At 44.0% G+C, this 15011-nt stretch overlaps 1 protein-coding gene across 1 annotated transcript in view; it reads left to right on the plus strand.

The window, feature by feature from the left end:
- The window catches only part of ABCA4 (ATP binding cassette subfamily A member 4), a 115782-nt gene that overhangs the window by 51022 nt on the left and 49749 nt on the right, over window positions 1-15011 (plus strand). The window contains exons 12-16 of the mRNA XM_034780078.1: window positions 1246-1422; window positions 3667-3889; window positions 5681-5902; window positions 8618-8822; window positions 11375-11473. Coding sequence (XP_034635969.1) covers window positions 1246-1422; window positions 3667-3889; window positions 5681-5902; window positions 8618-8822; window positions 11375-11473 — 926 coding nt within the window. The remainder of the gene's footprint in view (window positions 1-1245; window positions 1423-3666; window positions 3890-5680; window positions 5903-8617; window positions 8823-11374; window positions 11474-15011) is intronic.

A 15011-nucleotide genomic window follows, 5' to 3' on the forward strand; every position in this document is an offset into this window, starting at 1 on the left:
GCCCGGCACCATGCCCCCGGACCCGCGACCCCGGCCCGGCCCCGCACCGGCCCCGGCCAAAGAGGCCCCGGCCGAGCCCTCCCTCCCTCCCTCCCGATTTTCCCGGACATGCCCGGCTTTTGGGGATTTCCCCCCGGACGGGGATTTGAGCCCCCAAAAGCCGGACATGTCCGGGAAAATCCGGACTATGGTAACCCTAAATAAAAGCAAGTTTCTAGACATCATGACTGCAGAGAAGAACTTGAAAACATGATATCTAAATGCTCCAATGCCACTTGGCAAGCCAATCTCAGGAGTTTTGGGGGCCTGACGCATGATTTTTGAGCACTTGTGGTTGAAAATACTATAATGGTTAAAGAAAGGGCTATTCACATTAGAGGTGTGTAACAGGTACTGAAAACTGTGGCTCCCGGTGTCACAAGGAGAAGTGGTCTGAGGGTTTTTTCCACCCTTGCAGAAATTTTTGACAAACAAAAAAAAGTTTGCTTTCATTGGATATTTCCACACAAAATTGTGAGTTTCCACTGAAAACTCAGAAATTGAAAGATTTTAGCTGAAAACCAAAAGACTTCATCTGAAATATTTTGACAAAAAAAGTAAATGTTTCTGCAGAAAGCAGATATGTTTTGTGAAAGATTTAATTTAGTTGGAAATCCAATTTTCCATTAAAAAACCAGCATAGATGGAAAATTTTTGACCAGGCCTGGTCACAAGCTTAAATTCTGGACAAATGAAATAGTCATCTGACTTGGATCTTTAGGATAGAAGCTGAAAGGTCAGACACACGTAATGGAGCAAATCCATTCAAAGCCTTCAACATCCAGAAAAGAACTTTTAAAATAAAAAGCTGAGGTTTTACAGAGGCTACTGGGAGCTGAGTGTGAGTCCATTTAGTTGAAGCCATAATACTTTTTAAATCAAACAAATCCATAAATACCAGAAACATTTTGAACAAATTTGGCACATTGAAATATATATTTGCTGTTTTATTTTGAACCCCCTCTATGCATTGTTGGCCAAAATTACTGTATTACAGAACGGCATAGAAAACTTAAAAAACAAAATAATAACTAATTTTTCTGAATCATGAACGTCTGACCCCTTCTCAAGCAGCGGAGCCTGACAGCCATAACTTGGAAGGAACAGCACTAGGTGGAGCCCCCGGGAAGTTCTCCGCTAAGTGTTCTCCTTCTTAAAGTGCCTGCCTGCCTGCCTGAGTGATTTCCATGTATTTTTACTTCCCAGGTATTGGGATCCTGGTCCAAGAGCTGACCCAGTGGATGATTTACGTTACATCTGGGGAGGGTTTGCGTATCTGCAAGACATGATTGAGCATGGGATTATAAAGACCCAGACCAACGCTGAAGTGCCATCAGGAATCTACCTGCAGCAAATGCCGTATCCCTGCTTTGTAGATGATATGTGAGTAAGAGCAGCTAGTGATCCTATTTCTGATAACTAATCGGGTGGCTGGATGAGACAGTGGATTTTCAGGAGGCTTGACTGCTTTTGCCTTTGATCTTGTTTAAAAGCCAGAAAGAAATCCCAGGACTATGGCATTAGTGAAATACCCCAAGGAGCCAGGGATGTGCTTCCCTGGTTAACACAGATAAGGAAATTGGAGAAGCAGAAAAAGTCCAGTACTTTGGAACTTTAAGAAAGGAGACTGAAGAGTCTGATCCCGCTCCCACTGAAATCAGCGGGAAAACCCCATTGACTTTAATAGCGGCAGGAGAATGCCTGGAAACTCGAGGCACATAAAAATGTGCACAGTTCATAGCTGAGCCTGTGAGATCTGGAGGGGAAAAGAAGATTTCAATTAAAATTAAATGGACTTTTTTGATGATTAAAATGGGCTCACACAGAGAGCATTTCCCTATAACACTGTGGCTCTGAATCATGCACAGTCCGACTTCCAGGAATCCCATGTCATGAATAGTGCTGTTCTCTCCCTCACTAACACTGCAGCTGATTTCAGGGAGGTATATCATTTGTGTTATCATGGGGGAGTTCACCAAGAGAGGTTATTGCAGCTGTAGAAACCCAAACCGGGCAAAGGTTGCTCAGGGCTGGTCTACACTGACAAGCTACATTGGCATTGCTACGTCTCTCGGGGGTATGACACATCCCCACGCCGAGAGACGTAGTTAGGTTGACCTAACCCCCTGTGTGGACAGCGCTTGGTTGACAGAAGAATTCTTCCATTGGCCTAGCTACCCCCTCTCGGGGAGGTGGATTACCTACAGTGGTGGAAGAACCCCTTCTGTTACTGTACGGAGTGTCTACACTGAAGCGCTACTGCAGTGCAGCTGCGCTCCTGTAGCGGTTTAAGTGTAGACATAGCCTGAGGCCTGCAACAATTACAGAAAACCCCACAGAGAGACCGCGTTTAGTCGTAGCCCCTTCAAAGAACCTAGTTAAATAAAATGGCTAGGCCCTTTTGGAAGAGGTATGCTGCTTTTGGGTTGACACGGGGACCGTGCTTGCTAATCTGGGGACCAGAGGTCCCACAAGAGGCAAAAGCAAGAGGCCCTTCCCAGCCTGCCTCAACAAAGCATTTTATTTTGGTTCAGCAGGCCAAGTTGCTTTCTGGAAGTTTTTGGCAGGAAAGTGATGTTTTCCTGCCTGTTTTGCTGACTGGCACTGTCCTGCTCCTAAAGAATGTCTCTTCCTTTGAGTTTTAGAGTCCCAGGCTTCTCCCCCATACAGAAAGAAATGAGGGGGAAAGGGGGCGAGGGGGTTCCCTCTGGCTTTTTGGTCAGTTTCATTCAAATGTCACCATCACGAAACTGGTGCAAAATGAGAGTCAGATATCTTAGATAATGCTACTCTCACCTAATAACACATGTGAAGAGATGCCAGCAGGAAACGTGTTTTATCGTAGCTTATGGTCACCCTAAATGTATTCTCCATGGCTACCTTTTACTTGTTGTAGGATTGAGGGACAAAACTATGGCAGCCGTGCATAAAAGATTCCAGGTTGTGACCTAAAATTGACCCAATGTTAACGGAGAGAGGGAGCCCTCCAGCTGTCTGACATAGTAGTGCAGATTTTGTTAGCTAACTGCTAACACTGACCATCCTGTGACAGGCTCAAGACATTCCAAGAATGATGTTTTGCATACATCATTTCAACATAGCATCTGGCTGCTTTTAATAGTTAATATTTATTGATTTATTTGCTAATTAAACTTGGGGAAACATTTCAAAGATATAACACATGGAAGACTCATTTCTTACAATTAGCATCTGTCTCAAAACGTTCTTTGCAAGTTATAATAATTACAGCATGGCACAGTGTTCAGAAAGTGAGGTGTGGCGTGAGATCTGTACCTTGCCACAGACTCAGTGGCCTTGGGCAAGTGTCATAACCACTGTGTGCCTCGGTTTTCCCATGTGTAAAATGTAGATAACACCTAGCCCTTGCGGGTGGGGGCTGCAAAGTTTAATTCATTATTTGTAAAGTTCTTTGAGAGCTGTTACTACACTCTTAGACTGGGATTTTCAGAGAAGCCTAACCTTAGGCTCCTTTGAAATGCTCAGCCATAATAAGTGCAAAGAATTCTTTATCCCTCTTTTTCCTTTTCCCTTTCTTCCTTCCTTTTCATCCCAACCCTTGCCTGCTTTACCTGCATTTCACTCATTCCTCTCTCCCTGCATGGGTAGCTTCATGATCACCCTGAACCGCTCCTTCCCTATCTTCATGGTGCTGGCTTGGATCTATTCGGTCTCCATGATAGTGAAGAGCATTGTGCTGGAGAAGGAAATGAGACTGAAAGAAGCCATGAAGAACCGGGGAGTTACTAATGGGGTTATCTGGTACACCTGGTTCCTAGACAGCTTCATCATGATGTCTGTGAGCGTGTCTCTCCTAACAGCACTAATTACGGTAAGGATTAGCTTGGGAGTGACTTTAAAAAGCCCCAAACCTGCAGTTCACGTTTGCACTGTTGATATTAGCTGTCCATCAAGAAACAATAGCTATACATAAGGAGACCAGAACCACTGGTGGCCTACTCTGATTTTAGCACGTAGAATGCTCATTCTTGTAAGCAGTCCTCCAGGCTGCGTCAGCACTTGGCAGAGACAGAGAGAGATAAATTCACTAATGAGACTTATTGTAAGACTGTCTGCACGAGGATGCGTCAGGCCTGATTACACTGACAGGTCATGTTCCATTTGTTGCATTTCCAGTATACAGGGCAAGTCTTTCAATAAGTATCACTGCTTCAAACGTAGAAGATCTCAATCTGAGGAATTCTAATCTTTTCATTCACTGTCTGAGTCATTTATCATAGGCCATGCTTGCCTGCTTTGAAACTAGGACACTATCACAAATGGGGGAGAGAGGCACCAGGGACTGACTCAAGCCTAATCTATCCCTCACTCCCTGGCAGGAACTCTCCTTAGTCTCAAAATTGCTGCTTTTTCAAAGTGGTTTATGTTAGAACTGGACCCAGTTTCCAAAACCATCCAACCCTTTTCTAGACAATGCTGTTCTGGCAGGGAAGAGTTGCCTGACATTTTCCCCAGTGAATTGTTACAAATACAGAGTCAGAATTCAGACTGCCCTCTCTAATCAATCCTGTCCTTATAAGCTCTCCCAGTGTATTTGCAATCTTAGGGCTTGTCTACACACACAGGGTGTACTACTTTAACTGTACTGGTATAGTTAAAGTAGTACAACCTTCCTAGTGTGGAGGCTGCTATACCACTATAAATGTGCTTATACCAAAATAATTGTTCTGCTATCATGGGGGACTAGCTATCCCAGTACAACTGCACGGTAGGGGCTGCATCAGTATAAGTCTGTCGGTAAAAAAAATCACACCTCTAACTGGCCTAGTTCTACTGGTACAAAAATTGTGTGGAGACCAGCTCTTAAGGAAAAAAACAGCCCTTCTCCCTATAGGAGTAAGCTGACAGTCTGCTGAAACCACACTCTTCAGTGAGAGGGGACATTAAAGATTCAAAAGCATTAAAGAAGAAAGGTCAACACAAGTTCATCCAGTGGGTTACTTTCTACACAAAGGATTCTGGGAGATCTTAGTCATCCTCTTCAGCCCTCACAGGCTCTGGGAATGGGAATGTAATTCAGGTGCAGAATATAGTACTTTATAATCTGCCTACTAGCTTTTCTTTTTAAATGTGTGTCTGCCAACTTTCCCCACAACCTCTCTCCAGTGTGGGGCTCCCAGGGAGAACAATGGGAAATTGTTCTGACAGTTCAGACAATTTTATTTTAACAGAATTGGTTTCCATGCAGACATGTCTCACTTGGAATTGTAGGGTTGGAATGTCTTCAGGGAACTTTCCTTTGAGGAATGCAGAGGGAGAACATCAGATTTTCGTCTTTTACAAAGACAACAGAGAGTCATCAAATAGAACTCTGGGCTGGGCAACCAGTGAGACTAGTGACAATACCAGGTGCCTCAGAGCTAGTGAGTAGGGATGAAATTAGACCACTGCCTTACTTTGGCTGTGACTTTTTTTTTTAATTGTAAAGCCCTCAGATGCTGTGGTAAAAATGTCTGGAGAGACCGATTAAATAGATTAGGGAGAGTGGGTCGGATATATTGATTAACCATTATAGCTCTGGTACCAATGGTAGTTCTGAGCTCTGCTGCTAGCTTGTGAGACAGCATTGTACCTAAATTCATTTGGTTTCCTTTGGTTACAGTGTGGCAAGGTGCTTCACTACAGCAATCCCCTCATCCTCCTTCTGTTTCTGCTGACGTTCACCACAGCCACCATCATGCAGTGTTTCTTGCTCAGCACCTTCTTCTCCAAAGCTAACTTGGCAGCTGCCTGCAGCGGAGTCATCTACTTCACCCTCTACCTGCCCCACGTCGTCTGCTTTGCTTGGCAGGACCGCATGACTATTAACCTGAAGATTATGGCAGTAAGGCGCCTTTTGCCTCCCTCTATGAAAATCTATGACCTGGTTGTAGAATTCCTTTGTCTTGACTTTTGTGCCCCTGTCTCTGCTTCTCTAGTCAGTGTGCGAGTAACTGACAGTACAGTACCTGGTAAAGAGGAAGAGACCTGAGCCACCATCCTCCTTCCTCTCAATGGTTTTGTACTGGGGAAACTCAACTGACTTCAGTGGAGTTACTCCTGACTCAGAGGGACACTATCAAGTAATTTAGGCTGAGCAGTGAACTATCACAGGGGAATAAGCCTCTGACAAACCCTAGTCACTAGAAAGGTTTATATGGCTTTTTTTAAAAAAAGTTCAGTAAAACTAGTCTTTTTGATGTAGACATGCCCCTGCAGTGTTTGCAACCTGTACCTCGCTGCAGTGCGCTGCTGCAGGAGAGCCAGCAAGTGCAACCAGCTTGAAACAAATAGCTGCAAAATGTAAATAAACAGAGGAAGTGGTGAAGATGCAAATTATCATTTTAAAATGATTTCAGATTGAAATGTGCCAACTGTATTTTAACACAAGTGCGACAGAGCTATTGTAACATGATTTTTAACTAACTTTTAAATTCACTGAAAGCTGTTTTCATGAAAACATTTGTATTCCTGTGAGCATTTGCCAACCTTTAAAAAGTACATGTGTTTATATAAATAGAATTTGGGGCTCAATTAAACAAGATATGGGCCAAATCCAGAACCTCAAATGCAACTCCTTTGATTTGCAGAATACAGTTGTGGTCCCATCTGTATTACAATTGTTGGCACAGTGGTTTGACTGGTCCTCTAACTCTGCTGTTGATCAGGCTCTCTAACTGCACGGGATAGAGCAGGGGTGGGCAAACTACGGCCCGAGGGCCGCATCTGGCCCTTCAGACGTTTTAATCTGGTCCTCGAGCTCCCACCAGGGAGTGGGGTCTGTGATTTGCCTCGCTCCGGTGCTCCAGCTGGGGGCTTGCCCCACTCCGCGTGTGCCATGGCTCCGCATGGCTCCCAGAAGCAGCAGCATGTCCCCCCTCCAGCTCCTATGCATAGGGGCAGCCAGGGGGCTCCGCATGCTGCCCCCGCCCCAAGCACCGCCCTCAAAGCTCCCATTGGCCAGGAACCATGGCCAGTGGGAGCTGCAGGAGTGGTGCCTGTGGACTGGGCAGTGCACTGAGCCGCCTGGATGCGCCTCCGCATAGGAGCCAGATGGGGGACATGCCGCTACTTCCGGGAGCTGCTTGAGGTAAGCGCTGCCTGGAGCCTGCACCCCTGACCCTCTCCTGTGGCCCAACTCCCTGCCCCAGCCCTGATCCCCCTCCCTCCCTCCGAACCCCTTGGTCCCAGCACAGAACACCCTCCTGCACCCCCAACCTCTCATCCCCAGCCCCATCCCAGGGTCTGTACCCCAAGCTGGAGCCCTCACCCCCCACCCCACACTCCAACCCCCAATTTCATGAGCATTCATGGCTCGCCATACAATTTCCATACCTAGATGTTGCCCTCGGGCCAAATAGTTTGCCTACTCCTGGGATAGAGCATTTTCAGGTTCTGTAGATGAAGGCAATAAAACTGGATCAAGGAACTGATCTTGTGAGGAGCTCAATGCCCTTAACTCCGGAGCATTAACAGGAATTTAGGGTGCTGAAGTTGATGGAGTTACACTGGTGTAAAAGAAGGGAATCAAGCCCTTGCTGACAAAAACCAGGATGGGGAGCACTGGCGAAACAAGAGTTGCCCTGTGTGTTTTGTTTGGGTTTATGTTGCTTGTTTAGAGCTTCACAGACTGAAATAGAGCTGGATCGGGTGTGTGTGTGCGTGATTTTCCCATGGAAAATTTAAACTTTTTGTAAAAAATCAAAAACTGGGAAAATTTCACCTGAAAACTGAAAATTTTGATTCGGAGATCCAACCACAGTGGCTCATGCCCCCATTCTGTATGGGCTGAGCCAGGCTACATCTTCTGTGATGCAGCACAGCGTCCCTTCTCGCTGAGCTGTTGCAGTGCACCATGGGAAATGATGGTCAGAAACTATGCTGGTTTGGTTGAACAAGGACTGTGTAAATCAATTGGAAACCCCAAAAGGGTGAGGGTTGTGGTTTTGCTTTTGCTTAGGCTGGGTCTCCTGTGAACTTTCCCTTCTGCTGCACAGACACTGCCACTCCATGCACGCTGTATAATTCCTTTGTCTTGGTATTTCTTGTGCCCTCATCTGTCTCTCTTGTCAATGTGAGAGTACAGTACACCTGGTAAAGAAGAGGAGACCTGAGCCACCATCCTACATTTTATTTCATACATATATTTAATTCTCCTGAGGCTGACAAGACACTTTTTGAATGAGCTCAAACTGCCAAAATCATCTCCATATGGAGAGATAATAAATGAGTTACACCCTCATGTGAGCAGATGCTGCTCCACTGAAGTCAATGGAAGCTGAACCTGTTTACGCCAGGGCTAAATTTGGACAATTGTCTCTAAATCCTTCGTAGAGCTGCCACCAGTCCTGAAATTAAAGATGTCCCAGTGTTCTTTACCAAATACTTGACTTTCCAGTCCTACTGTACCTTAGATTGTGTTTAAAAGAAAACCCTCTCCTTCTGTTCCTCTTGATCATTCCTGTGCACAACCAAGTTTCATACTTCAACTCAAAAAATATTTTTTATTGATGTGGGCTTTCCCCTTGCCTGAATCCCTGTTATTTCACCTTTATTCCAGAGCTTGCTTTCTCCAGTGGCTTTTGGATTCGGTACAGAATACTTGTCACGCTATGAAGAGCAAGGTGTTGGGCTACAATGGGACAATATCAGGACCAGTCCTCTGGAGGCAGATGAATACAGTTTTTTCTTCTCCATTGAGATGATGCTTTTTGATGCTTTGCTATATGGAATTCTCACATGGTACCTTGAAAATGTTTTTCCAGGTACAGTATGTCAATCTCCCACTCATATGTGGTAGTGGTTGTAAATTACACTGTCCTAAATTAATCTGTAACTATTAGGGAGTAGAATAGGACTTTAATCGGGGGGAAGATTACCCCACATCTGCCTATCTTCTTGCATCTTCCTCTGACATATCTGGTGCTGGTCTCTGTCAGACACAGGATATTGGACCAGATGAACCACAAATCGAATCCAGTCTGGAACCTTTTTTTTTTTTTGGCATTACCTTTTTCTCACTTTTTCTTTTCCCCCCCTTTTTTCCATTTTGCAAGTGAAAAGGGTGGGGAGAAAGGAAAACAGATTTTTGAGGTGTTTTTGGTCAAAAAAGGGAACATTTAATAAAACAATCTTTTCGCAAAATTTTCATGCTCAGAAAAGGCCATTTTTCATCAAAATTGTTTTTCATTAGAAAAAATTTGACATGCTCTAGTGAAAATGTTTAAGCCCTGATAATGCACTTTGAAGCACAAAATACAAACTCCAAGGGCCTGACTCACTACTGTGCTGTGGCCCCTTTGTCAGCTTTTTCTTCTGGTGTGGTTATAACTCCTGTGGAGACAAATGGTTCTTCTCACTGACTAGATGGTCAGAACATTCCCTAAGGGGTTTCTTAAGGTTTTTATAGAGAATCCTGGGTGTGATGTTAGCAACATGGTACAAATTAAGAAGTGAATATTTAATGGGCAAGAGCATGTCCTTGTAGCTTAAAAAAAGTTGTTTAGCCTCACGTTAAACATTATTGAAATACTACATTGAAAGCTGTAGAAGCAACAGGGTCGCCTTTGAATGGATTTGCTGCTCCAGCACACATACTGTAGCTCCCCTGCCTGCTGCTGAAGCAGGTGGCAATGGTTAGCCAAACTTCAGAGTGTGGAGGGTTATTCTGTTAGGAGGAGAAATTGATCACGTGATCCCGTTTAATTACAAAGAACGTACAGTCCTAGATCCCTGCACACCATGGGAGTCAAACAGGAGAAAGCTTCTTTGTTCATGGTTCCAAGCCTCTTTTTAACCAGTAGTTTACCCCAAAAGCTCTCTCTAGGCTTTTTTCAGGGCCACACTCCAACTGTTTGTTCTGGCTGTCTCCTTGGCTTTCTGCTCCTTCTCTATTTCTGTGGTGTCTGTTTGTTTCTCACGGCTTTTCTCTCACATTCAGACACATACAGCTCCACCAATCAGTGCTCCAGCCCCTGCATTTTCTATATCTGTCCCCAGGGAAACCCCTTGGGCTGCATTGTTCGGCTTTTTCTCAAGCCTTTCCAAGTACGGATGGTTTGGGTGGTGGCTCCTATTGCTTCAACTATCTGGTTCCATAAAGGAGCTCAATTGTTTTTTACACTTATCCTGAATGAAAGGTGACTGTACATCCATCACCTTCAAGGAGGTTTAACTCATCCTATAACAAGCCAAGGTTGCTTCTGTGAGCAGACAGAGAGTTGAGTGAGTTAATGTGAGCACAGAATGTCAATTCTAAGAACCTAGAGGGTAGTATTTTAAGTGGAAATCATATACATAAAATCATTGCAAAGTTCTTGTATCAGGTTTGAAGCAATGATGGAATAAACTGCTTGTTTGCAAAAAGTGTCTTTGGAAATTACCCAAACAGCTTGGGGGTCATCCAGTCCTTGTTAGAAATCCAATCCGGAGAAATGAAGTGGAAATAAGCAGGGTTTCTAGTAACTATTCCAGTAACTATCACACAGAAATAGACCACACAGCAGTGTTATTGCAAATCTCATTGTTGATTTTGAATAAGTGGCAAAAAACAGTAGGCAGATAGGCTCACAAAGAATAAGACTTTAAACATAGTGAATCAGATTCTTAGCCAGTGTAAATCACCATCACACCACATTTTTTTAGTTTCAGAGTAGCAGCCATGTTAGTCTGTATCCGCAAAAAGAAGAACAGGAGTACTTGTGGCACCTTAGAGACTAACAAATTTATTAGAGCATAAGCTTTCGTGGACTACAGCCCACTTCTTCGGATTTTTTTAGTTGTTTTTCCTGGAAAGCTGCATGTTGAAATTTTGGCCTGAGCTGCCTCTTAATTTAGTTTTGATGCCTGTTGTGCATTCAGACCCAGTGTGATCTTTGTAAACATGATGAGCTATTCAGTCTCTAGAATTTGGAAGGGGACTTCAAAAAGAAATCATTACTTGGGGTCAGGAGCCTACCTGCTGGAACTGGGAAATTTCTTTGGCAGCTACTGTCTAGTATTAAGGGTTCAAACTAGCCCCAGGCAGGGGGTAGCCTAATTCCTTAATTAAACTACATTTTGCTTTAGAAAACTAAAGTTAGCCCTGATCACACGTAATGTGTTTATTTCTCCTCCCTCTCCCAAAATATTTGGAAACTGGGGTTATTCTGCTGGAAGCATGGTAGGTGGCTGTGCTTTGTTAGATCTTCTAATACGCTGGAACATGATTGCTAATGAAACTCCAAGTATTAATATTTAAATTGAGATTTGCATACCTGAGTTGCAGCCCATAGAAAATGTGGACTCTCTGTATGAACTGTCCTTGTTTGTGTTTTAGGGGAGTATGGGATACCACGGCCTTGGTATTTCCCTCTGCAGGAGTCTTACTGGCTTGAGTCTGGCCACCCAAAAGCTGAGAAAACAGCAACTGCTGATGGTGAGTTATTTGAAAACTCTTGTGCTTGGAAATAACTTCAAAACCCACTGATCCGTTTAGAGGTGAATACATTGTACATTCATTATGTGAGCCACTGAAAAGATTAGAGACAGACATACAGTGGGAATCTTAGCAGGTGGCTTTGAACTCTGAGTGGCCCACTATTATTAGAGAGTTATTAGAGGATGAGTCAGTGTTCCATCCGAGGGCTTTTAAAGCATGCGTAGGTTAGCTGGGAACATCAGAGCCCCATCTCTCTAATTCATGCATATGAGGATATTTGATGAGCTGTTATTACCCAATCCAGAATATTTGAGACTTGAGTCACAATGGATATGATACTGATTTTAATTACACTGTGTTTACACTGGGGTTACACCTTTCTGGACCTGAGTCTCTCCCACTTACTTTGTCACCAGTGTAATTATTAACTTCAGTGGAGCTACTCCTGATTCTCACTAGAGTGAGATCAGAATTGTGCCTATTTGTGTGTATGTGAACACATGTATGTATATATATTCTACTTTGAGAGTTCCTATCTAAGCACTCCTAATTGATGCTAGTGTAATTAAGGACAGCATCTGGCTCATTGTAAAAAATAAATAAATAGCAAATACTGTACAGTACAATACTGTGTTAAATGTAAATTGCTAAAAAATAAAGGGAAAGTTTAAAAAAAGATTTGACAAGGTAAGGAAACTGCTTCTGTGCTTGTTTCATTTAAATGAAGGTGGTTAAAAGCAGCATTTTTCATCTGCATAGTAAAGTTTCAAAGCTGTATTAAGTCAATGTTCAGTTGTGAACTTTTGAAAGAACAACCATAATGTTTTGTTCAGAGTTATGAACAACCTCCATTCCCGAGGTGTACGTAACTCTGAGGTTCTACTGTAACAGGTTTTGCATGGTCAATCTGCTCATCACAATATGACCCCTCATCAGCTCTGATGAACTGTTTGCAAGGGGTCTGGGCACAAGAAGTTGCTTCTAGACCAGCAGGGTCTAATCTCCTCTGCAAACATTCTGAAACCCCCCTCCCAGTCTGCCCACATGTTGGGGTCAGGAAGAAAGAAACAGCTACATTGTTCTCTGTAAAGGGGATTTACACTGTGGTATGTTCTGAACTGAATAAACAGCTTTCGCACTAGCCTCACTGTGAGGGGAATTCAGAATGACAGAGGTTGGCCTGGATATTACTAGAGTCCATTCTCTGTCTCTGCTTCGGAGCACCCATCAGCCAAAGAGGCATTGGGTACAGGGGAACGAACTGCATGTATATAGGTGTGGAGGGAGATTTTCAAAGGCACAAATAGGAGGTGGACCATGCATTTCCCTTTGGCTCCTTTGAAAACCCCACACTTATAGCATAGAGTCACTTAGAGGGTTTTAGCATTTAGCACATGCCTTTGGGATGCCCCTCAATACTAATAGAAAAATAATTTTACTTTCAGATTGTTCGTAATGCCACATAAGTGCTGTGTTTTCTGCCAGGTGTGCCTAGGAGAGGGGTAGACAGAGAGCCTTTAAACTCTGAAGTCTTCTGATATAGGTTTCTTTATAGCACTTTTCAAATTGTTCAAGTGAGGTGTTACTGCCTAAATGAAATCTGAGCATTTGCCCCAAGCAGCAGTTCATTTTCCAGGATCAAAATTATTTTTAAAAAATTGACACATCATAATTATGGATGATGAATTACATGTAGTAATCTGGAGAACCTAGTGCTGCTTTTGGCCAGAGGGAAAGGATATTATCTCAGGTAACCTTAGGACAAGCCCCTACTGGCTCACAAGAATTCAATCTGTCATAACTCACCCCCTCCTCTTTTCTAGAGAGGGTAAAACTGAAAAGATCATAATTCTCTGAGTAATCCCTCCATGGGAGGCACATAATAGTTCATCTATTTGAAGGACTAGGGTCCTTTAGTTCTTCAGCTTATTTAATTAGCTTCTCCCCCACCCCTGCCACATCTGGGTCACAAGGGCAACAATTATAATGAACAATTATATCTTTCTTCCTTTAGAGAAACTGCGTGCACTGGGAAAAACATGAGAAGAAAACGCCAGGAAATGCAAGAGCAAATAAAGCTATGTCTACACTTAGAGCTAGGGGTGTGATTTCTAGCTTGATCAGACATACTCACACTAGTGCTCCTCGAGCTAGCATGCTAAAAATAGCAGTGTCGCTGGAGTAACACAGTCAGTGGCAAGTGGCAGCATGGTCTAGCTGCCCAAAATAGGGTCCAGGTAGGGTTGTGCTCAGAGCAGCTAAGTCACTACTGCCAGCGCTACTGCAGCTACACTGTTTTTTGCTCACTAGCTTGATGAGAGCTGGCATGAATGTCTCTTTGAGCTGGGAATCACACCTCTAGCTCCAAGTGTAGACATAGCCTAAGGCCTGGTTTACAATAGGAAATTAGGAAAAATCCACCCCCCTGAGCGATGCAGTTAAATCGACCTAACCCCAATGTAGACAGCGCCAGTGGGAGAATTCTCCCATCGACCTAGCTTCCAGCTCTCGGGGTCATGACATACCTACGCCAACAAGAGAAGCCCGCCCATGGTGTAGGTAGTGTCTTCGATGAAGTGCTGCAGTGTTGTAAGTGTAGACAAACCCTACGATGCTAAATCAGCCTGATGCATTTTAAAACTAAGTAGTGTATCAGTGTATTCCCATGGCAATTATGTTGCTTAGAGTATGTCTCTACTGCAGCCAGGAACGTGCCTCCTGGCATGGGCAGGCAGGCTTGTGATAGCTTCGTTCGGGGTAGCACCCTAAAAATAGCAGTGTGGACATTGCAGTCTGGCAACAGTCTGGGCTCGCCATCTGAGCTCAGACTCAGTGAGTCAGGTGGGCTTGTACTTGGTGGCTAACCCAAGCCATCACCCATGCCACAGCATCCACACTGCTATTTTTAGGGTGCAGAGTTAGCACAAGACTGTTTACCTGTGCTGGGAGGTGCGCTTCCAGCTACTATGAAACCTGCTTATGGGGTCTAATTGTGTACCACTGAACTCCGTTAGAGTTTTTCCATTGCCTTTAATGGGAACAGGATTGGGCAAGACTAAACTCTGATATAATGAAATTTTATGTGTAGACTAATAAATCCAGATCATTTCAATGTATTGTAAAACAGTGAACCTCTGCTCCTACGTTGTGGGGGGAAAAACCCATCAGAGGAGTCACTGTTCTTGCTTCCCTTGTCCCCCTCCACATAAATTCACATAGCATCTTTCCTTCCTAGAGGTATGATCGAAGCACATGACTGGGAACTGCACACTAACTCTTTCACTCTGCCCTTGGTTACATCACTTAACCTCTGGATCCCCAGCTGCAAAATAGGGATCTAACAAGGAGGGGTTTGTGAAGATACAGTGAAGAATATTCATAAATTCATAGATTCTAGGACTGGAAGGGACCTTGAGAGGTCATCGAGTCCAGTCCCCTGCCCTTATGGCAGGACATAGTCTGTAGTTACCAACACAGTCAGTGCATATCAAACCTCATGCTTTAGGACTTAAACCAGCCCACTATGCACCTGGGA

Source organism: Trachemys scripta, chromosome 8 (genome assembly GCF_013100865.1).
Source record: "Trachemys scripta elegans isolate TJP31775 chromosome 8, CAS_Tse_1.0, whole genome shotgun sequence".
Lineage (NCBI taxonomy): Eukaryota > Metazoa > Chordata > Testudines > Emydidae > Trachemys > Trachemys scripta.